The sequence below is a fragment of the Poecilia mexicana genome, unplaced genomic scaffold, assembly GCF_051168715.1.
Source record: "Poecilia mexicana isolate PSO_F unplaced genomic scaffold, ASM5116871v1 scaffold_2, whole genome shotgun sequence".
NCBI lineage: Eukaryota > Metazoa > Chordata > Actinopteri > Cyprinodontiformes > Poeciliidae > Poecilia > Poecilia mexicana.
Genome location: NW_028263371.1, coordinates 40453422 through 40478317, shown reverse-complemented (window position 1 = coordinate 40478317; position 24896 = coordinate 40453422). Strand labels below are relative to the sequence as shown.

General features: G+C 38.5%; 1 protein-coding gene across 1 annotated transcript; it reads left to right on the top strand.

The window, feature by feature from the left end:
- Positions 1-328: 328 nt before the first annotated feature.
- Positions 329-22757, top strand: frmpd4 (FERM and PDZ domain containing 4; the record flags this gene model as incomplete). The annotated part of the gene is made up of 16 exons (XM_015013971.2): positions 329-522; positions 5786-5946; positions 6213-6315; positions 8115-8160; positions 9031-9135; positions 10540-10647; positions 11028-11159; positions 12544-12663; positions 12875-13011; positions 13227-13353; positions 14076-14165; positions 14260-14442; positions 14563-14686; positions 14779-15750; positions 17314-18477; positions 21127-22757. Coding segments are annotated over 16 exons (4986 nt in total), but the record flags the coding sequence as incomplete, so codon positions are not given.
- Positions 22758-24896: the final 2139 nt, after the last annotated feature.

Below are 24896 nucleotides of genomic sequence, written 5' to 3'. Positions count from 1 at the left end.
AGTCACTAAAAAAAAGAAGAAAAAAAAACTGGTTAAGAAGAAGATTAATGTGTGCTTTATGTTTTAAAGACTGCGCTGACATTCACAAATAAAGCCAGTTTCATGCCTCTGAAGCACACGAGTGAGGCATGACAACTCTGCCTGGATCGAGCTTATGTAATTAATTTGATTTGTATTCACTCACTGAACTGCGCCTATGGAACGTTGTTTGTCACATTGGACTCAAAAACCCCCTTTGTACTTGACTGGGACTCTGTCATGTCAGTGCGATCTGTTTTTGGGATGTGGATATGTTGAAATGATTGGATATTATTTCTAGCTCATTTAAAAGTTTGAACTTCCTCCCCAATTTAGAGGCGGTTTCAGGGTTTCACCTAGTTATTTTCATGTTCTGCACCTTTGCAGCCACAGGACCAAATCCTCCGGTTGGCCGCCCCCTTCAGGGACCTGGAGTGCTTCCCAAGGACCCCCAAATGGATGGGACATGGGCACCATCAGAGAGGGGCGTGACTGCTACATCAAGTAAGTGCCCTGTGTTTAAAGAAACAGAGGGGGAGCTCTCTCCATCCCAGATGTTTCATGAGCGCTTTGCCAACCTGTGATTATTCCGGCCACGTCACTGCCTCCACACTGTCTCCATCAGTGCATTCAGAATACTGATTCTTTTTTCTCTTCCCTCCACTGCTGCACGCACTCACTGCCCCTGCTGACTGCCTTTCTCTCTCCTTCTCTCTCTTTCTCTATCTCTCTTTCTCTCTCTCTCTTGCTCCGATACACCCACTATATTTTCTTATGCAGTCTCCCAAATGCAGAAGAGGAGTTTAGAGGGTGTGAGTGTGTATTCTGCTGCGGTTGATCAAATTTACCAGCATAATGATTTTTTTTTTTGTTTTTTTCTTTTTTTTTTTACAAGAGAAAATTGGGTTATTATGCTATCAACGTAGTTGATCCTTCATAAGTGGCACTTCAGGGAATCTGTCCAGGCAGGTAAAAACAACATTGATTTTTATTTATTTTTTTTATAAATTGTCTATGTGCAAAATAGTTTAACAAGTGAGTGTTTTCTCTTTAGCTGGGTGTATTGTACTAGAAAATGACTGCTGTGCATGCAAACCTCTTCTGTAAAATATTTACACACAATGTTAATTATTTTTAGTTCATTACTAAAAAGTAAAATACAGCTGAAGTGTGGATTGTTGTTTCTAATGCATCCAAACAAGCTAATATTAGAAATGATTCTCAAAAGAGGAGTAGAGCACTTGTCACACATGGGTCGTAGCACGAGAAGTGTGATGTCAGAGGAGTTATATAAGAAGTACGGAGCAGTGAAAGCGCTGGATGCCGAGTGTGTCTGCATGAGACAGATCATGGAGGCTTGTTTGGCTCCAGCTTCTGCTTTCTAAATTTGAGGAAGACTCATGAATAATCAAACATCTCTTCCTGAAACTGTCTGAGGTTGAGTTTGGGCTTTATTGGCTCCCGGGTGCTGATGTTAAAGTCTTGTGTTTTCCTCAGCGGAACACATGCCGAGACTGCATGACACGAGCGCATGAATAAAGTACTATGGGTTTAATATTTAGTTTGACACTCGTTTTTTTTTTGTTTTTGTTTTTTTTTTTTGCAAATTGGGGTGTACTTTAGAGACCAATACAAAAATGTGCTGAAAAGTTGATGAGCACAATGCGTTCATTATTCATCAGTATCACACTAATAAAACCAACTGTTCGATTTTTACCAATAAATTAGGGTAGATATTGCTACTTTTAATTGCAATTTTGCTCTGAGTCAGCTTTATAACATTTTTATAATAAAAATTAGTTTGCTCATCTGGTTTGTCCTTTAAAAGAATAAAAATGATTAGGCATAATATGATAATTAAATATTAAACATTGCAAATCTATTTTAACAGGAGGAACAAAAACCTTTTCCTAACAAATGTGTTACTGTTTCAGTGTTAGCCTGAAAGCAAATTTGATCTTACCAGAAGCACTGTCTCTTAACTACTTAGAATTTTTTAATTTAGTTCAGATACTGTGGCATAGACATTTTTTTTCCCTCATTCTTAAAGCCAAAATGTGAAAAGGCATCAACTATCAAATCTGACATGTTGGTATAGTAGTTAAAGCTGAATATAAACTTTTAAATCAGGTTGTAATATGAACATTTTCCATGAAATCTACAGCATGACGTCTTGTTCATTGGGAACAGCTGCCTCAATCTTAAGAAATTTAGCTTAACAAGGTTTGCTTAATTATTAGCACCGTTGCTAAACTAGTTGATGTTGAAGATATAATCATTATCTGTTCCAGCAAAGTACCATGTTAACTTTTTCCACTAGAAAGATGCTTCCTACAACTGCCTCATTGATAAGTTGTTAAACTAGCAAGTTTGACTTCAGCATTAGCGCTATCACCAAACTACCTAAGTTCTTGCTTTAACCCCATAACTTTCACCCTCAAAACACTTGTATGTAAGTAATTATGTTATGTTATCCCTGTCAAGGGGTTTTAATAAATTAGTAAAATCCATAAAATCCACATGTTTTCTGCTGGACATGAACATAACGATTGAGAATAACAGCCGAACAAACCAACCTATCCAGTTAAATTCTAATAAAAATAAATAGAATTTGTTACAAAATAAAGTGGCTAACGTTGAACATTATATTTACAAACTAGCATGCTCGATTGAAATTGCATTAAATGGCCAATACATAACTCAATATAACTTATTTTTACAGTGTAGAGGAATGAAATGTGCAGATGCCTTTCTGCTAGGTAAAAATATATATTGAAACTTGTGATGACATGTAATGGTCACACATGGTACACTTTGCAGACAAGTTTTATTTATTTATATTCATTTGTTTTCTGTACATTATAGTGTACATAATTATATAATTCACTTAGGCCTATAGACAAAGCTGACAAGGCAGAAAAAATATGGCTTCATTTCATGAGAAAGAAACATGACATTAAGAACCTCATCAAATCAGGATTTTGAGGCAAGAAAAACAGGATATTGCTCTGGTTATAGGCTTACTTTCCTCTTCTGCTTCCCCCAAAACAGCAAGAATTCGGCAAGAGAGCACATGGAAATACACTCTGCACGCAGTGCATCAGACCAGTGTTTCCTGCTGCCTATTTTTGTCCGTCTTATTCATGATAAAAACCATCAGCATGGCTTGTGATTTCTGTACAATGCGTTGCGGAGCTACGGTAGAAGCTAATGGGTGTGATTAGAGGGCATTAGATGCATGGCTGTCTGCACAATGGGAACCTAGCCATGTTCAGCAGGTGGCCTTGGAGGGGAGGGAACACTGCTCTTCCTGAATGCACAAGTCCATATGTTTTTGATCTGCGCACAAGCTGCTGAGTTTGTTTCTCTACAGCAAAACCTACATACATTTTATTTCTTTCTATAATTTCAAGTCATATCCTGCAGCAACTATTGTTCATATAAAGAAAGAATCACAGTGTGGCATTTATTTAATGGGTTACACATTTCTTTGCATTATTTAGCAGTGTTAGAGGATGTATATTTCAAAGTACAATACTTTTAAGTCATGAAAATTTTTCAGCATATGACCATATCCATGCTGTAGCATTGACACAGTTTTGTCTCTTTTACAAGCTCCAAACTACAAACAAGGTCTGTCACAGGCAGACAGACCATGAAAGTCTGTCTGCCTGTGAGTGACACTGTTATGCCTCAAGGTTTCTTCTTAAAAAGAGTTTTTATTTTGGCAATAAACTAATTGATTTTCCCATGAAATTTTCCAATTAAAAAAGCCAGAACCTAAATAACTAAGGAATTGCATTTCTAGTTCTCTGTAATCGCAAAGGCTTTGGTTATTTCATTGTTTAGAAGGATAACTGAATAAACAATAGAATGGAGAAACAGAGAAATGCCACAGGAGAGAAGCTGAAATTCTGCACCGAATAGATGTAATCTTTAAACCCTCAGGCAGCACTGAAATAAAAACAGACATGCCAGATGAAGACCAGGATTGAACTTTTTTGAATGGAAAACACTATGCATGGCAGGCAATGACTACACCATCTCCACAGCGAAACACGGTTGTGGCAGTATCATGATGTGGGAGTCTGTTCTTCAGCATAGAAAAGGGAAGCTGGTCACAACTGACTGGAAGTTCAGTGCATTGAAAATTGATCTTCGGGGATGTTCTTCGTCCAGTTCGACTGAGCTTGAACTATTTTTCAAAGAAAAATTTGGTAACATTTAAGTTTCTGATGTACAAAGCAGGCTGAGACTTGCACCCATATTTGCAGTGAAAGGTGGATACGTATGCTTCTACTTTTACTCCTACAATAACAAGATAAACAATACATTTGTGTCTTACTTTCTGAATGAAACAAAAAGAATATTTACAAAAATGTAGGAATCCACTAATAAACACATTTCATCGTTAACATTACTAGCAATATTGAGTTGCCAGATAATGTATAACTATTAATGTAAAAAAAAAAAAAAAACTTACTGTCAGCACCAGTGAGTCAGTGAGCTTAACTTTCATCAGTATTTGCTGAGTATTTTTTAAATACCGTAAATCATACAGTTACAACCTTACAAACTGGAAATGTTGTTCGATTGAGTCCTAATAAAATAGGAGTAGTGGATGGGACAGAAACAATCTAATTTGTAATAAAAAAAACTGCATTTTGGACTGAGGGGCAAAGCATAATCTTATCAAACACTGCAGTAATACCCGTAAAAGCTTTGTTGTTGTTGTCCCTCTTTAAGGATTGGATGATCATCTTCAGATTGAACAAATATACGTATGAAACAAAAAAGCAGCATCATATGCTATGTTGCACTGTTAGAAATGTATGCAGATCGAGATTTATCAAGCTACTTCTGAGGTTTACCTGTCATAAAGATTATGGTCACCCAGTTCTAGAAGTGCCAAGTTATTGACAAATTTTGTTGGTTATTTTGTTGTTTTACATTCATTATTGTATGCCAGAACTCTAGATTTTTTGTCTGTGCACCATCTACATTTGACGTTGTAATGGCATATGACATGACCTTTGTTCTTGGACGAAGCAGAGAAATCCTCCCCCAATTTCTTTTTTTTTTCTCTGACAATCAATTAACATCTTTAAACTTGTTATTCCCATTGCAGCTTTTTGGTGACATTGCAAATCCAAATGACAGATCTGACTGTGTCTTTGTGCCATGAAAGATTAATTGTTGGTATTTAGCTGTGAATAGAACGCGTGTTAAGAATAACTGTGAATTACACACTGTCTGCCCAGAGCTTTAATTAACCAGCACTGTTGGCACCATGCAGAGTTGCTGCTGCCGCTCCTGCAGCCAGGGAGAGTGAACAAATGGTGTAAAAATTATACCACACAATACATGAACTTTGTGTTCAGTTATGCACATCTCTTTAACTTAAAATGCTAGAAATAGTAACCGTTTACAGTGGGCACGAGGTGGAGGTATCTATAAAACGTGCTGATAAAAGAAACAATTGAGTTTTGGTTGGTACCTTTGGTATGTTTTGGTGTTTATGTGTGTATGTGTACGTATACAAGATAAATGGTACATTATAGTGCTACAAAGTAATACTGATCAACGTAAGTAATGATTGGCCATCATGGATACCTAATATCTAAAGAATACATGAAGTAACAATTAATTGTTTATAATAAATGTAAATACACTACATTACCTTAGAAAACAATGTACTACGAAGTCTTATAGTAAGCTAATTAAATAGCAGAATTGACAAGGGAATATTTTTAAATTCTTTCTCCAGTCACGTCTCCCAGAGTAACTCTCTGGAGGAAGTTCGTCTGGACGGAGACAAGTTTGTGCCCCCCGCGCCTCGGAAGGTGGAGATGAGGCGGGACCCAGTGCTTGGCTTCGGATTTGTGGCAGGAAGCGAGAAACCTGTGGTTGTCCGCTCAGTTACTCCAGGTAATGAGAATGACCCACCTGCACGCTGAGTTCTCCATACAACACTGACTCATTCAGTCCACAGCCACATCATGAGATGAAATCCACCTAAAACGTAGTAGCTTGGAGGAAAACCCACTTACGCCGATGATTCAGTGATTTTTAACAGCCCTCGATGAGTAAGCGTTCATTACAGCTTTGGCCACAAGACAGGACACTTAGAAAACGGAGAGCGTTCTGAACAACACGTGTGTGTGCCTGAAGTGTTGTTTGGTATGTTGTGGCAGGGGGTCCATCTGAAGGCAAACTGATCCCCGGGGACGAGATCATCATGATTAATGATGAGCCAGTCAGCTCAGCACCCAGGGAAAGGGTTATCGACCTTGTCAGGTAAGACATTTCCCTGGTGTCACAACTGTCGTGGATAATTGAATACCAACAAAAGCATTTTTACTTTAATGAGGATTCTGATATTAATATTATTCACTGTCGGGCTTTTAAAGACGATATATCCTCTATACAAGGTTATTGACACTATGATGTTTTGTGTTTTGTTGATATAATTCTGAAGGAGTATGTTCAACTGAATTAATGTATGCACATTACTCTAACCACCCCTGCCATCCAATGTGATTTAGTTGTGGTGTGGATGTTTTGGAGCACTTCATTAGATTAATCACTGATACACCTGAGTCATTGACTTTGGTTGACTGCTATATTAGTGGTGTAATAAGGTATGTGCCCTATGCTTCACAGATCTAATGGATTTGAATGGGTTTTCTCAGTTAATTCAATATACTTCCATGGAAAAAAAATGTCAGGCACATGTACTTTTCTGCTGTCTTCAATATTTTTATGTTAACCACACTTTATTTTTTCAAATCATTAATCCACTCATTGCCTTCTGCTTATTTGAAATCATGGGTGTCATGGGAGTAGTTTCTCCATGGTGGGAAACCCAGGCATCATGGTATGGAGACACAGTCGGTCCTGTGAGATCTGGATCTGCACTGGGCTTTTCTACACAGTCTAATTTCCACTGTAAACATCTAACATGGAGCTACCAGTTGGCATCAATGATCATACTACATCAGTTTTCTCTTTTTGATGCAGAGGAGGAGCAGCTGTACTTTGAGCTCCCTCCTGATGAAGGAGCTCTGCACCCTGTTTCTGAAGCTGAGTGCAGACACCCTATGGAGGATGCTTGTTTTCACCACTTTGTTCCAGAATCTCATTCTTTCAGTGATGATTCATATCTCATTGTGATTGGTGAGGGTCAGAAAATAGATAGATAAAGTGAGAGGTTAGCTTTTTTGCACAGGCCTTTCTTCATTGTGACAATTGAAGCTTCAGCCACATTACTGATGACTTGGTCCCAGGGCATTTATCCATCACTTGCTCCAACCTACCATTACTCACAATCAAGACACCAAGATACTTGAACTCCTCTGCTTCAAGCAAAGACATATCCTCAACCCGGTGAAAACTGTGGTTCACCGGATTGAGGGTTCTAAACTTTCCAATTGGCAATCATTGCCACAGACATAGAAGATCTGACTCTCATCATGTCAGTCTCAAACTTGGTTTCTGATCCAGTGCATTCTGGAGGTCAAGACTCAAAGAGACCAACATAACCCCATCACCTCCAGATCAAACAATCTCCTCTCCCATGCCTTGAGATTCTATCCATACATCCTACAAACAGCATTGTGTTCAATGTGTATTTAAGGTGTCCCTACTTTTGTAGAAATTTGCGTACTGAGTGCTATTATCTGAAGGGCTTTGGCTAAAACCAGGGTCTCCCATGGTAAAGTAGCCTCAGGCAAAGGGGTCAGACCTAGATGAAGAAAGACCAAAAATATTGTCATAACTCATTGAGATTAGGAAGACCAGTGAATCCTCCTGGCGTTAGACCTCGGAGTGGAGTCTTGCCCAGTGGCTAAGCCTTTGCTTTCTGGGGTTTAGGTGGTTCAACCAAAAAATGAAATAGTAAATTACCTCCATATAGGCCTACAAGCTTTGGATAGAAAAGTCTTTAGGGGGTAGGTGATTGTGGGGTCCTGGGTATATTGATGCCCTTGTGTCATGATCTGGCTTTTGAAATATGGAGCATCCCTTTTGCATTATGTCAAGCAGAAATAAAAAGGAAAAAAAAAATTGCCTGATTTACTTTTCTTTTTGTCTCACAGGAGCTGTAAAGAGTCCATAGTGCTGACTGTTGTTCAACCATACCCAGTGAGTATCTCCCCTTTGAATGAAATTGAATTCATCCCTATAGGCCATTTGAGCATTTGGAAGCGATTATTTTGTTGACTCTATGAAAGCAAGTAATTAATCACGCCATATGTTTGTGCTGGCACTCTTTCTGTCATTACAGTAAAGTTAGAACTTGAGCTACTCAAACAAAGACAGACCTTTTGAGTGCCCTTATATGTAGGGAGTCAGAACCACACAGGACCTTGTATGAACCTGCAACAAAAACATTTCCTAGCGATACAACGCACCAGATGGTGGCGAACACTCAGTACCAGGAGCATAACATCTCTGCAGCCTTTATTTAAAGTTCACATAATAAGTTGCTGGAAATGGTGTTATGCACTGTTTCCTTCCAAAAACAGACAAAAAAAATGTCAGAACATAATCAAAGAAAAGAAGACATATTGTTTGAGTTTTCTTATGTGGCAGGAAACTCAAACGCATACCTCGTTGTACTATCAAATACATTTGGTATAAAACTCCAATCTTCCAGTCATTGTGAATGCAAGATGATTCTTTCATGCAGTGTCTGTGGTGTCAAGTACTTAATAAGAACCACTTAGAGACTGTTAAATATTTATAAACAGATTAAGTTGCAGTAATTCATCCTGTGATTACTCATGTTTACAGATTTTTTTTTTTACATTCTGTGAGATGACAACAAAAGGGTTATTCTCATTCTCATGTTCTTGATTAGTATTATCCTAATCATGTCACGCCAAAGAAGAGTTAACATGTTTTAATGGGGAATTATATCCTCTAATCATGCTTGTGATTCATTTTGAAGTGGAAGCTGATTGTCCTTTAAATTCCTGCTTCTTTTTTGTATTTGTTCTTTCTCTCTAAAAGTCACCCAAATCTGCATTCATCAGCGCAGCAAAAAAGGCCAAGTTAAAGACAAATCCTGTTAAAGTCCGCTTTGCTGAAGAGGTCATCGTCAACGGACAGGTCCCGGTAAGTCAAACCAAAAGAACTCTTCTTGTTCAGCTTTAGATTTAGAGGTGAAAAAGACAGATTGTGATTTATTAAAGCCTTAGCTTTATCTATACGATATAAACAGCATCCCTTCGATGGCCTTCAAGTAATGGTGTCCTGTAATGCCCTCTCATTGTGTGAAAGCACCATAACCGACAGCAAGAGATGAAGAGAGAAAATAGATACTATTGGCTCAATGCGTTTTAATAAAGGAAAACGTGGTGGCAAAGATGTTTTTTTTGCACTAACAGGGGGCAGTAAATGTGAGGACACTGCCACAGACAGATAAAAAGGAAGTTCCTGTGCAATTGCTTCCTATAATTAATAGGCGAGTCACAGAAAAGAAGATTCAATGAGGGTATCAAGGAAAGAGAGCCAAACAGTGTTCATATAGCCCCGTTTTTAGGTAGAGTGCTTTGCCCAAATCATTCTCCCTTGGTAAAATTGAGGGGACAAACAATAATTGTCGTACTCACTCAAAGGGCAGAGCCTTAGAATTCAATCCCTGATGTCCACTGACTGGCGCCTCTGCTACAACTCCTGCTGCCCTTCTCTGCTGCATCCTTCAGGCTCTCCTCTGTTGCTTGGCCTTCGCTTGTCTTCTGTTGGTAGTCCTCCCTGAGAATGGATCCCCTTCCTGGCCATTAAACCCATAATAAAATAAATTAAATAATATGCATTAAAAGCTTCATTCACTGCATTCATGTCAAATTCAAGTTTGTCGCAGCCTCTAGATTGCCTTTCAGCTTTGCCCTTTTTTTTTAGCATCATTGTTCTTCTCATTAACCAATCAGGTGGTCCTTTTTGTACTAATGATTGTCTGAAAAATCAGCGAGACTGTATGGAAAGCAGTCATTCATTCGAATCATTCAGATTATCCATCAAAGTAGTGATGGGTCGGTTGCGAACCCGGGGTGTTTTTTTACTGTCACCCTGCTTTAAACTCCTCCACAACTATGTTTATGACCCGTCTGCTTTTTTTTATTTTTATTTTATTTATTTATTTATTTATTTTTTTGCCATTTGTTCCCTAATATTTTCTAACAAACTTACTGAACAGCTGGGTTTGCAGCTAATTAGATTATTTTTTTGAATGACAATGTTGCGTAGAGGTATCGGAATACAGCTGAATAAAAAGATAGTTTAGACTTTTTAGTTTTTTAACAATCAGTCATTTTCTGGCTCCTTCGTACTTCAAGGTTACTTTGTGATGCCCTATCACTTTGTGACTGCAAAGTGACAGAATATGAAATGGTTTAAAAGGAGCACTCCATAACATGTTCCTTTAGTGGAGGGCTTCACATGTCTCTTACAAGTATAGTTTAAGGACTTTTCTCTTTATAAAGAAAGTTGTTGATCGTACAATTTTCCTTTTCTTCCCAGGAAACAGTAAAGGACAACTCCCTTCTTTTTATGCCAAATGTTTTGAAGGTATACCTGGAAAATGGCCAGACTAAATCATTTAGATTTGACAGCAACACATCCATTAAGGTAGGTGCTGGTAAGAGTTTCCTTTCGCACTGAAATGCTGTTATGTCATCTAAAAGCCTGTTGAGGTTTTACTTTATGAAGCGCAACCTTTCCTCTTCACCGTGGCATTCAAAGCCGTACCTCAAGTGAACTTATGATGCAATCAAAAAGCAGTTGCCATATAATTAATTGTGAAGGAGAGCCGAATGTAGCGATTTACATTTGCCCCTTGCTTTTTTTTTTTTGCAGGTGGAATTCTAAATGTATGTTATAATGGTGATGCTTTTAAACATTCAAGGCTGTGAGAATGATTTCTGTGCATGACTGAGCTGAGCACGAGGAAGCTGCTCAATCTGCACATTGTCTTTGTTGTATTAACTGTGACATTGTCTATCTTGAAGGACGTCATCTTGACCCTGCAAGAAAAGCTATCCATTAAGTGCATTGAGCACTTCTCTTTAATGCTGGAGCAAAGAGCTGAAGGGTCCGCCAGCAAACTCATGCTCCTGCATGAGCAGGAGATGCTAACTCAGGTGAGAACACAACCATGGATAGAAAGATAGAGCAGCTGTTCAGTTCACTTTGGACAAATTCACAAAAAAAAGTTTAGTTTGTCCACTAAAAATAATTGTGATTTTATCTGCAATAACCGATGATCAATGTATGACACTTTTCTGTACATTATATCAAAAGAAGACAGAAGATATTTAAGGGCATATAACGTGTAAAATCAAAAGTAACAGAAAGAAATTAAGCTGTCAAACCTTTCAGCCAAAGAGTGCTGAGGAAGTGTAAGGATGTCATGTGAAACCGACAAAACCTGAAGCAGACACCAACGGCCATACAAGAAAAAAAATATAAAGCTGGTTTGACTGAAAGTTAAGATAAAAAATATGTCAAAAGACCCTTAGAATCTTCATGCTAACTAACAAGAACCACAGTTGTACTGATAGTTTGGCTGCTAATGCCACAGAGCTATTTGTTATTGTCATGGCATGAACTTTGTTCCATCCTTGTCCCACAGCCTTGGGTTGTTCTCTGCCTTGAAATCAAGATTGTAACAGTTCTTTTTAATTCTGGGGAAGAAAAAAAAATGTCTCAAGCAGAGAGTATGTTTTGGTGAGGGAGGAGAAGTTCACATTTTAATCTTCATGAAAATGCCAAACGTGTACTGCATAAAGGAGTGAGCAGTCAATCCAATTCTTAGTTGCTACACATATTAGAAAAGTTGTTTTGTCCCAAAAACGTATTTGAAACGCAATGAAAATGCCAGTTGTGATTTACTTATTTTTGATGCTTTTCTTGTTGCAAAATGTGATATTCAGGTTCACAGAAACCTTGTTGATGGTGCTGGGTGGCTCAGTTGGTAAAACGGGTGCACCATGTACAGAGGCTACAGTTCTCAACCCGGTTGTCCCGGGTTTGGTTCCCGCTCCTGGGTCATTTACTGCATGTATTCCACTTCTTTCTCACCAAATGCTGCTAGTTCTAAAAAAAAAAAGAAACCTTGTATTTTTTTATTTTTTTAGAGGCCTGTGCAGGTTACATAACATTTTATAGTTAGCTCATCTGTGAGGAAACATGCAGATTAATTTAATTCCAGTAGAAGAAATCAATATTTGTCCATCTTCGCATATGTTATGACTGTCTTAACTTACCATCATTACTGCAGGAACACTGACATTTTAATCCATAATGCTGAAAAGCTAAACAACAATTGTCAAATAGTTCCTTAAATTCCAGTCTTTTAATTTAATTATGTTTTTTTCAATTTTCACTTTAGTTATTCAAAGTCATTACTTCTTCAGATAAAAAAAAATAAATCACATTGACATGTTTTTTAACCACAGAAAGTTTCAAACACAAAAAACTTATAATAACTAACCTAACACTTCTCATTTTGGGATCATGCTCCAGGTGACACAGAGGCCAGGCTCACACAAGATGAAGTGCTTCTTTCGGATCACTTTTGTCCCAAAGGATCCCGTGGACCTGCTAAGAAGAGATGCGGTAGCTTTCGAGTACCTCTATGTTCAGGTGAAAATGCAAGAATCCACACACACAGAAATAGCTTTTAGAGCAGCAGTAGCTGTTGCTTATTTTACATTTGCAGAATGACAGCAGCCATGAGTCAGACTTCTCATTCTGCAAACACTCACTGTGTGTGCATGGCGTTGTTTTGGATTCCATGGATAGAAGTGAATAAAACTAACAGCTTCCCGTTGCATCTCTCTGCGCCTCCTTTCAGAGCTGTAATGATGTGGTGTTGGAGAGATTCGGGTCTGAACTGAAATATGACACAGCTCTTCGCCTGGCTGCCCTGCAAATGTACATTCTGACCATCAATACCAAGCAGTCTCAGAAAGTTTCCCTGAAGTATATTGAGTAAGTAGATCAGGTTTCACGATGCACTGCGACAGTGAACCTTTCTTTGTTTTTAGCGACTTGGTCCAGAAGGTACAACAATGTGGTGATGTTAATCATACTATGGCCTTACATCTCTGCCTCTGCTTTAATAGTCTGATAATTGTAACTTTAATCAAAGGACCCACTTTGAGTGATGAAAATAACTTTTAATAGTAGCTTATCTGTGTCCACAGGAAGGAGTGGGGTCTGGCATTATTCCTGCCACCTGCGGTGTTGTCTAGCATGAAAGAGAAGAATATCAAAAAAGCTCTCACCCACATCTTGAAAACTAACCAAAACCTGGTGCCTCCTGGCAAAAAGGTAAGGAGTTACTTATCCTCTGTATTCTTTTTTTTTTTAATCTCTGTTTTATTTGCACATCTTACTCAAGGATACCACCTAGTGGAGAGTTAAGATCTATAGTACTGTGGAGGTATTCATAATCACTTACGTTTGGCTACATTTATTACAAACACAAATTTCTGTGTATTTTACTGGGGTTTTGGGTGACAGACCAGCACAAACTGATGCATAATTGTGAAGTGGAAGTATAATAACACACATTAACTCACGGTTTTCATGCATTTTTGCTTTAAAGCAAAAGCTACGGTCATGTTCTGCAGGAGGGTGAAGTCTGAAGTCTTTTGCAGCCTCTAATAGGTTTTCATCCAGGACTGACCGTCCATATTCTCCATCCATCTTTCCCACCTGAAAAAAATATCTCAAGACAACCAGGAGTACATTTACTAATGAGGTGGCATTTTAGGTGAATTTTTACAGACAGGTAGCAATGTAAAAGAGCCTGCATACATCATTACACTTCCATTTATCTTTGTCCAAAATCTAATTTGATCACGTTGCAGTGTGTGGTTATAAAGTAGCAAAGCGTGAAAAAGTTCAAGAGGTATGATTACTTCTGCAAGGCAGTGCTTAAATACAAGGCAATGTTGTTGTTGTTTTTTTTCATATTCTGCTTTACAACTTTTATTTACTTAGTTTAGTTTACATCTGACACTATGTCCCTCTGTTCATCACCTCTCCAGCTGACTGCACTACAGGCAAAGGTGCATTATCTGAAGTATCTCAGTGATTTGAGACTTTATGGAGGCCGTGTTTTCAAATCCACTCTGGTGGTGAGTAAGCTCGTCTTGGTATCCCCCACATGCATGCAGCTAGTATCACATCCTGTTTAGTTATATTTATGTGGCGTCTCTGTCCCGTTTACAGCAAGGCGAGAAGCACACAGAAGTGACTTTACTGGTGGGACCTAAATATGGCATCAGTCATGTGATAAACACAAAAACAAATCTGGTGGCGCTTCTGGCTGACTTCAGCCATGTTAACCGCATCGAGATGTACGCTGAAGATGAGAACAGGGTTAGAGTGGAACTGCATGTTCTGGATGTGAAGGTTAATACAACATTTCTAAAAAAAAAAAAATTATGTATTGTTAAAGTCTTTTTGTATAACTTTGACTCTGTTATTTTTTTTGATCGGACTGTCTCATCGGATTGTTTTCTTCTCTTACAGCCCATCACTCTGTTAATGGAATCTGTTGATGCAATGAATCTGGCCTGTTTGACTGCTGGCTACTACAGATTACTCGTAGACTCTCGGCGCTCCATCTTCAACGTGGCCAAAAACACAGAAACAAGTAGGGAAACAATGTGATTCAAAATAACTATCCTTGACTCAGCAGGATGTGTTCAAATATATTCATTCAGACTCTCGGTTCCTTTTTCACAGGCCATGCAGCTAAACCGAAACAAAACTACCAGGCAATCGAGTGTGCTTACAGTGTACCTCACAAAGGGTGTGAGGACAGAAATAACCAGAGGTGCAGCCAAAATTACTTAGACCAGGAGTGTGGATACCTTGACCACAGTAGATGTGAAGTCCAGCCTGTGTACGTGACAGAGATTCACCAGCCTCAGCACTCTGTTCACAGGGCAGAGAGAGCGGAGTGCTGCAGAGTTCCTTGCTCCCAGACTTATCTCAATATACCAAGGCCTAAGCCGCCGGATTCATCCAGAAATGCAAAGGTTTCCTTCATATTTGGGGAACCCCCTCTGGACAGCGTGAACCCCCAAAACCTGGGTTACCAGAGACTGATGGATGAAGGCCCAGAGATTTCAGATAATTACAGCCACATGTACAGGCGCCTTGAGGAGGATTATAAGATGATGGATGCCATAGAGGAGGGTTATCCATACTCTACCAAAATCTTTGGTCCCACAGAGTGCATCGAGGAGCCCCTGCTGCATGACATCTGCTACGCAGAGACAACAGATGACGCAGAAGACGAGGATGACATCAGCTGTGAGGAAGATTTGGTCATGAGTGACATTGATAAGCCCACATTGCTGACACTCTCAGGGTCCAGTGATGACATCATTGACTTGACCTCCCTCCCTCCACCTCCAGAGGTTAATGATGAGGAGGACAACGATGTGCTTCTGCACTCCCTCAACATGGCCATTGCTGCTCCTCCTCCTGGTTTCAGGGACAGTTCTGACGAAGATGAACAGCAGGGGGCTGGGACTCGGGCCCAGGAGGCCGGCAATGATATCCCCATCTCTCTAATAGACTCTGTTCCCACACACCGAGCGGAGGGTCCTGAGGAGCCTCTGGACGATGCAGTGGTGTCCACTCTGCAGGCACTCGAGGCCCTGGCTGCTTCCGAAGAACAGAGTCCTGCACAGTCCGAGAGCAGCACAGGTTCTCCTTATACTATTGTAACATTCATCCACTAACATTATACTCACTTGATCCATTCATTTTTGATTTGCTCTTATTTTTTTGTCTCATTTTTTAATAAACCCCATTGTGTTCAATGTTTCCATTTATGAGTATTTTTTTCATTCGTTTGAGACATTTGTACTCATTGTGTTATTCATGTTATTTTTGAGATTGTTTTTTTGTTTGTTTGTTTGTTTTTTCACAAAATGCATTATGGTATGCTTCTAACATGCTCAGAAAATGATATTCCTAAATAGCTTTGAACAGATGTGACCAAATCCTGGGTTCCCTTTTATTTTTTAAGAACAAACCTCAGGAGTGCTAATAATTTTTGCAGCTGCTGCTATTGGTTAGACTATTTGTGCAAGACAATATGACCAATATGAGTTTCACATCTTTCCATAATGTTTGGTCTTGTTAAGATCAGAAATCTTTTTATTACAGACTCCTTCAAGGTGACTTTTCTTCTTCAAATAGACACTTTTAGGTGTATGTTTTGATGCTGATACATTATGGATAAGCAACAAACTTGAGGCTGAGTTCTTTGAAAGTAGGAAATAAGAGTTATTGCTCCAGAATGCTTCAATTATCTTTTTTATTTCATGCCTTGCATTAGTGTGAAGGCTAATTTATTTGAGAAGCTGCAGCTCCATGACAAAACTGAGTCTCTTCCATCTGGTATGTCCAGTTTTGCTTAACTTCTCTTCTCCACCATCAGTTTTCAAGAGTACCATGGTTTTATATTAGTGGCCCAAAATTAGGTTAAATTTGAGCTATTTCCACAAAGCCAACCTTTAAGAAAAAGAGACATGCTGATTACTTGAAGATACACCTTGCACTATTAATTTTATTGATTATAGAGGGTTTGGAGACGGAATAGAATATTATTAGCTATATCATCAGTAAAAACAGTGATATCAAATTACTGAATCCTTAATGATCTATATTTTTTTTCCTGACTTGTCTAAATTACATCAATAATTTTGTCTTTTAGAAATTTCTCTTGAAATGTCTTTCCATCCATCCATCCATCCATCCATTCATTCACCCATCCATCCAATCTTATTCAGGTTTTGTGAAACTACAAGTCCCAATCCAGTAGAGAGCACATTACACAGACAAAGCATGCAGTTATGAAAAACAGTTTCTATGCTTTTTACCTTGTCACACAACTGATTTAAATCTACAGCTGCCTTCAGTTTCAATGATCTAAGAAAACATGATGCCATAGGAAAATAATGTCAAGACATCATCTCACTACACAGACGTGATGTTCCATAAAGTGTTTTTCAATATCCCAGCATACATGATTTTATAATTTTTAAATATAATTGTGCATTGTATCAGTAAGATATAATGTCAGTAAGTTATTTTCTTTTTTACAGATTGATTTACATCTATTACTGTGTTTTAAATCCCTTTTTTATGTTAATTTATGTTATTGTTTCTACAAAATATAGCTGATTTATTCCTTGATATGAGCCATTTGCTTAAGAAGAAATCTTTAATAACGTATTCTTCTTTTGTATGTGTGGTACGCAGGTGTACAAATATCAAGAGCATTTAGCCCAGAGTCTTCCGATTCTGGCAATGAGACGAACTCCTCTGAGATGACCGAGAGTTCAGAGTTAGCCGCTGCTCAGAGGCATTCAGAAAACCACCTGAGGATGCATGTAGCCATGACAGAAGGATACCGTGCCATGAATGAAGAAAAGGCAGAAGTTTGCACGACTAGTGATGAGAATCCGGAGGAAGCTAAATCCTCGGCCGTTACCTCCTCTCAGATTTTCCACTCAGATGGCGGTGAGATGGAACCAGATACTATGGAAATCAAATCAGTCAGTGAATTCTTCACCAAGATGCACATGGGCTCCCTAATGAGCAGACAGAGAGGGAAACAGAGGGAGGCGGAGAGCAGTATCCAAGGAGATAGATGCAGTTCCTCTGAAAAATCTAACTCGACTTCTCTAGATTCCGCTAAGGACGAGCCCCCTCATCTTGTAGGGAAGTACAACGCTTTCACTGTAAGAGATTCCTATTACATGAATCAACTTGATCTAGGGAGAACTCACTGCAAAGACAGGCATCAAAAATGGCAGCAGAGAGCACCGGGAAGCAAAATGGCAGAGAATCTTGCACCAGAATGTGCAAGTGACTCACAGGCTTCCCACGCAGACAGGCTGACAGCAAAGGGAGAGAACCAGGACTCAGACGAAAGAAACCAACAGTTAAATGCCCATCTCATCTCCCCATCCAAAGGGCCCTTCCCCGCTGAGAGTGATGCTACTTTACAGGACAATAAGCAGAAACAGATCAAGCTTTCGCAGTCAGAGCAGGATGTCACACGGATGTATGAATACCACGTCAGCAAGCGCATGTCATCGATACAAAGTGAAGGCGTTCATTCTCTGCAGAGCTCACAGTGCTCGTCAATAGATGCGGGTTGTAGCACCGGCAGCAGCAGTTGTGTCACTCCAATGGACTCTCCCCTTTGTGCCACAGACAGTATGCATGTGCTATCAGAGTCTTCGCTAAAGGGGATGAGCTATGCAGCTGGGGCTGAGGAGAAGGCCTACGGACCCACAGTGCAGGGGAAAGCGGGGCACACAATGGACCCCACCCTGATGAGAAAAATCCATGCAGCGACCAGTGCTGAGCCAGGGTTTGGGAGCAGTCACAAAATGCCCAAGATAAAAGAAACCACAGGTAAGACAAAAACACTAGGGGACATCTCTACTTTGTTTCTGTAGAAAAACATAATTAAAGGAAATAAAACGCATTCACCAAGCATTCCATTCTCACACTGGTATCAAAAGTTTTTTTGGGAGGCGGGGGGTTCTATTAAATACTGGCCTTGGCATTTAGATTAAATATTATCTTTGGTTTTTGAAAAAAAGTTACCAGCACTTTGTTTTTTTCAGAAACTATTCAGGAGATATTATTCTAACCTGTTGTGGAAGGCTTTCTGAGGATCTACATTTTCTTTTACTTGAGGAACATTTGAAAGACCAGGAGAGAGCAGAAACCATATATTCTGGCCTTAGTGAGCTAAGCTACATTAAAACAAATGATATCTACTCAACACAGTGTCCAAAAAGGAATCAACAATTGGAAGCTATTTGACAGCATTATAGATACACCTTGTTACATTTCTATGGCTTAAAAGCAAATAAATAACATGAAATTCCCTACTATCTATATCTGAAACTGTACCACACCAAATATGTTATCCATCTACACCATGAACTTTCTAGACAGGAAAGAGGTATATGGTATGAGAACAATTTAGAAATACAATATTTACTGCATACATTTTCCACATTTACGATATTTGCATAAATGCCATGAAAATGTTGTAATAATCAATTAACACTTTTACTTGATCTCATGCTACACTATGCAGATGATCTGTCTGCTATGATGAAGTTTGACCTTGGCACAACATATGCTTGAAGTAAATGAAATGAAAATCGACTTGGCCTTATTTTCTGATTTAATAAGATATTAAATCATATTATTATATTATATTATTATTATTATTATTATTATTATTATATTATTATTATTATTATTAAACATGTAGGATGCCGGCCCTCAAGAACCAACTTTGGGCACCACTGTGCTACAACATCTTTAGGTGTAAAACTTGTGCCTCAGTTCATGTGACAACAAATGTGTGACATGAAACTATGTGAGAAGTGCAGACTGCCTGAGTGCATAAAACTTGAGAACCCCACCTAAATGTGTATTGCTAGTTTGAAATAGCTCTTACTTGCATGTTTCGATCATGTCTCAGAAAAGAGTACCTTATGTTTTTTTTTTTGTTTGTTTCTTGAAGGAAAAATGTCTTATGTTGATTATCTTTGATGAAGATGAGAAAATGTACTCTTACCAGCCACTTTAGACTAACTTTACTGGTGTCAGGTTTAGCAAATATCTGCCTTTAGAACTGACTTATTTTTGCAATGTATAGATTGAACAGGGTTTGGGGAACATACTTCAATAATTTTTGCTTCATACTGATGTGCGTCTCACAGATCTGTGACTCTGCTGTCACAGAGTGCTGATGGGACTGGGATATGTTAACTTTGAAGGCTAATAGACAACAGTTAATTCACTGTTGTGACAAGAAACCAGTTTGAGAAGTAGCCACTAGAAAATGGGTATGCTGTGGTCAGAATGGTCAGCAACAGTACTAAGGTAGACTGCAATGTGAAAGTTTAATTAATGGACAAAAACACACAACTTTTTTCTCATTGTCTGAAATTAAATTGGACTAACTTCTTTTGGTTTAGATTAATTAGAATTACCAAAATTATTTCTATTTGTTAAATTCTACAATAATGAGAGAAAGCACATATCTGTGATTTATTTAATTTATTCAAAATCAGATGTTTTCAGTACATATATATATATACTCAATATTTTGTTGCATTGTCTTTTAATTGTACAACTTGGGTCAAACACTGTGGGTTTCCTCCCACACACTTCCACAATAGTTTTCTGGAGTTGTGGCCCTTTATTCCTGACAGAACTAGTATATCTGAGTCAGGTTTGTAGGTTGTGTTGCTCTCACACATTTTTTCATATTTGCCCACAAATTCCCTAAAGGACTGAGATCAGAGCTTTGGTATGGACATGACAAAACATAAACTTTGTTGTACTCAAGCCACTTTGTATCAACTTCAGTCAGCATCTTCACAAGGTCTTTGGATTTTGCTCTGCGATTAATTTGCGCATTTCGGACCAAAACAAGTTCATTTCTGGAACACAGAGCTGCATCATACTTCTCCTTCCTGAGCAGTATGATGTTTGGACATTCCCATGATTAACAAATAAAAGCGGCACATTTTCAAGCATCTGGAAAATGTTCCCAATGATGAACCGGACTTGTGCAGACTTACAGTTCTCTTCTTTATATTGTGGCTGATTTATTTTGAATTTGTCATTAAATTAATCAAGAAACCAGAGCCATGACTTCATAACCTGAGCTCACTCCCTCATTGTTTAAAGAGATAGCACTCATTTGTTGTGTAAACTTCGTATTTTTAAGACATTAAAAAATAAAAGAAGGACAACAGCCACTGGTTCTTCCCATGTTTTTGACAAATTTTCTGTTGTTGGCAAACCATTGAGCATGTGTATCTACTAAAAGTGGCTGGTGAGTGCATGTTGTTTTGATAAGCAAGTCAATGGCCTTGCCTCTGGTATAAGAATGATAGTACATCCTAACTTTATATTCTGTCTACAATATCCTAGTCATGCACATTAAAAAATAATTAATAAAATAAATACTTGATTGCTGCAGGGAGATACTTAACAGTTCTTTCTGTTTTCCTAATACCCCTAGTGTAGCTTGCACACAGCTGAAGAAGGCTGGGAAAGACTCATCTTTATCTCTCTGTAACAAGACCAGTACCACCTCCACCATCATATCACCTTCATCATTACGAAGTAGCACGACGTCTAGTGAGGTAACACTGGCCAGCCCTGAGCCTGACCCGTCTTCATGTGACCCAACAAGAAGCCTCAGGAAGCCGCACAGGGTTCAGATGCTCAGAAGGAGCTGGAGCACCTTAATGCCAGGTTCCAGGAGCATAGAAGCACTTAAGGAAAGGACAAAAGCCACGCTCACTGGAAAGACTGTAGGTCAGAATATGCAGTCCCAAGATTCCCCAAAAGTGAAGAGGGCATTCTCCGCGAAAACCCTACCCAAAAGCTTGTCCCAGGGTTCAGTCAGCTCCGATTCAGCAAAGAGAAGGCCGCTAACCGGAGTCTTACTGCTGCCGTCAGAGTCAATAGCTCCAAGGCCAGATGGAACATGGAGGTGTCACGGGCCATTTAGTCACTGCTTCCTCAGGAGAAAGCCAATTACTCAAGGTAGTTATGAAGATACAGAGATGTCTTCACAAGTTCTGCTCTCTAGTAGCCCGACTTCATCTAGTCGCAAGGGGAAAACAGTCCAGAAAGCAGGCCACAAGGCTGAACGGACTGATACGTCTGTGTCCGAGATGAGTCTCAACGACAGACTCGATCATGTACACTCAATGAAGGGAAAAACATACAGCCTTCATACAGGGTTTGCACTTGCACGGAAGGATGCCTTAGAGATGATTAGCGTGTTGCACTGCAGTGTCAGACACAGGTCCAGCGGTGACATACCTGAGATAGGTGAGACCGACATGGAGACGCTGTCCCAGCTTCTGCTGCTGCAGGCCAAAGTGCTGAACAGTGCCTGCAGTCAGATGTCCACGGAGTACAGCAGCCCGGAGGAGCTGCTGCTCACCCTGACGCACAGCTTCCACACACTGTGCTGCTTAGCGCAAGCCTGCATGTCTCTGGTGGAGGTCCTGAGCACCGAAAGCGAACGCAGGGAGGTGGTGGCCCAGGTGAACGAGGTCATCAAGAACTACGTGTGTCTGCTAAAAGCTGCTGAGGGAGCCGCGGGAGGCTCTCCCGGTGACCAAAGTGTGAGCGCATTGATACATTACTCTGCCACCATGTCTGTTGTTATAAACACGCTAACTATCTCACTAAATTCACTGCTCAACAAAAAAGCTGTTGCTGTGTTCTGATTGTTGATTTTTAAGCCATACATAAGAGACGTGAGTTTACCAACCAATGTGAACTGCTGTGAATAAAATCTTGCCTTGTGTATACACTATTTTAATATCTGAAGAAAAAATATAATTATATCAAATAAAGTTTTAAAGAGATTATATCCAGACCCCAATGAAGAGAACAATGACCCTTCCTTCGAGTATATTCTAAAATATGACGTAAGGATTATTTTAATGATTTATTGATTTCATTAGGAGATTAAGATGTAAATTATTACAACCTGAAAAGCACCTTCTTTTTAATTGTATAAATATGTATTGTGTTGGAGAAATGCTTACACTATATTTAGACAATTCATTGCACAGGACAAGATATTACAATGTTAAAGAAATACATAAAATTTTATTTGCTGTCTCACTTGATTTATTGACTATTTTACACATGAATACTGAGTACTTTCCTGTATTTTTCTCAACATCATTAAAATAAATTTAAACTTTTAAAAGCCTTCTCTCATATAATTATAGTTTATTTATGTTGTACACCACATGCTGTCCTTTTTTGTCTGGCTACATTTTTCCTTAAGGCAGTCATTTCTGACATTTCTTGCAGTTATTCCCCTTTCATTATTCAGTGAAACCTGAATGATGAAACCTTGTATTTCAAACTGCATTCTCAATGAGGAAAGGTTTTTTTAAACCCTAAGTTTAGAAACTCAGTTCAATAATTCACGATTTTTGAATTTGTTCAAGTCTGAGTGGTGGTAAAGCATTTGCATTAATAATGATCATGTTCTGTTTGAATTTGCATGAGTCTGTTGCAGAGAGAAATACATGGGAATGGAGAAAAAGGTAAACAAGTCGACAGCCATGGTCATAGTTTTGGAAGATTCAGAACTATGTTATTTTTTTAAGTTAAATAATAACATAAATATATGTCAGCTGTGACTATCTTTTTTGTCTGGCAGTTGTGGCTCACGTTTTGAATTGAGGCTGAATGGATTAGTATTGTTGCCCTGCGATGGACTGGTGTCTCCTCCCCCTTGCCGGTTGACTGATTTAGATAGGCGTAAGGCTCCTTCGCAACCCTGTAAGGATAAATGTGTTAGATAATGGATGGATGGGATGGATGGTTTATTGGCAGATATCTTAAATGCAGTAAATAACTCTCTTCTGTAGCGTCATTTATAACTCAGATTAATTATTCTTGGATACTTATGATAACAGCTATTCTGAAAGGGACAAACAATGCAACCTCCACATGCCATCTTTTTAATCTCAAAACTGTCATGGCAGTTAATGCAAAAAATATTAATTTGTTATTAATTAAGCTAAAAGCTAAGTTCAGGTTTGCAATGGACTGTTATTTACAGCGACCTCAGTGTTTTTTTACACTGAAAATGAATGTAAGATATGAAAAAGCATACTGAAAACAGGAACAAGTAAACATTTCTTATCTTTGGAAAGGTCTGATATAAAAAAATAAAGCGTTTTAAGTGAATGCTATTTTTATTATTAATTTTAGCATTACTTTTAGAGGCAATCTTACCAATATGTACTTTGCGCCACCCTGACGCTGTACACATTACATTTGGTTGGTACTGGTTTCAAAAGCTTTATGTCTAAAACCAGATTTGAAAATGTGTTTTCTTCTGGCTGAATTTATTCGGTTAATTTGATGTTTGTTTGTTTTTGTTGTTTTTTTTCACTCAGTTTAATGTTTTCTTCAGAAAACCAGAATTTACACATCACTGTATATTGCATTTGTTTTTTATAAACTAATTCTAATGATGTGATCAAATAATCACTCAGCTATTTAAATAACCTTTTTTTTTTACCAAATAGTTTTTAACACTTGAATAATTATGTCATTGCCATTTCAGTTATAGACAGCTACAATGCAGTAGCTTGAATGGGTGAATGACTGAATGTACTATGAAGCACTGTTAGGGAGAAAAACGGCTTTGTCTTTGAAAGAAATTTCAGACTTTCAATCTTGCATAAATTTTCTGTGAGATTTTCTAGTTCTAGATTTTTACAATAATGTATTTATAATGCATGTAAATATGAAAGCGCTACAAAATGACAAAAGCATTAAACAATGTAAAAACAATAAAAACCCATCTATAATATCAATCAAAAGATCCACACTGAAGTCAACAATCTTTGCAGTCTCAAGAGCATTTTTTTTCTATGCTTCAATTAAATATTTTTTGTCTTCATTCATAAATGACTCTTTTGAACTCTCATCCACCAAGCTTAAACTTAATATGATAAAAAAGATGTGTAGAAGTATATAGTTTCCCTTAGATTAAGACTCTGGCACCAATTTGGATTTATACAAGATGAAGACACCAATTGTTATATAGAGCAGCTAGGATATATAACTTTTTACACCAAAACGTTAAATCTGACTGCAATGGCAACTCTAAAGTTGTAAGTTTAGCATGGCTCAAGAAGCTGGAGATTTCTACTCTGAGATGAGGCGACAAGTTTTGACCCCAGGCAAATTTGAACAACTCATTGGATGAGATATTTTAAAACAGAAGGTACCAAAACTTTCAA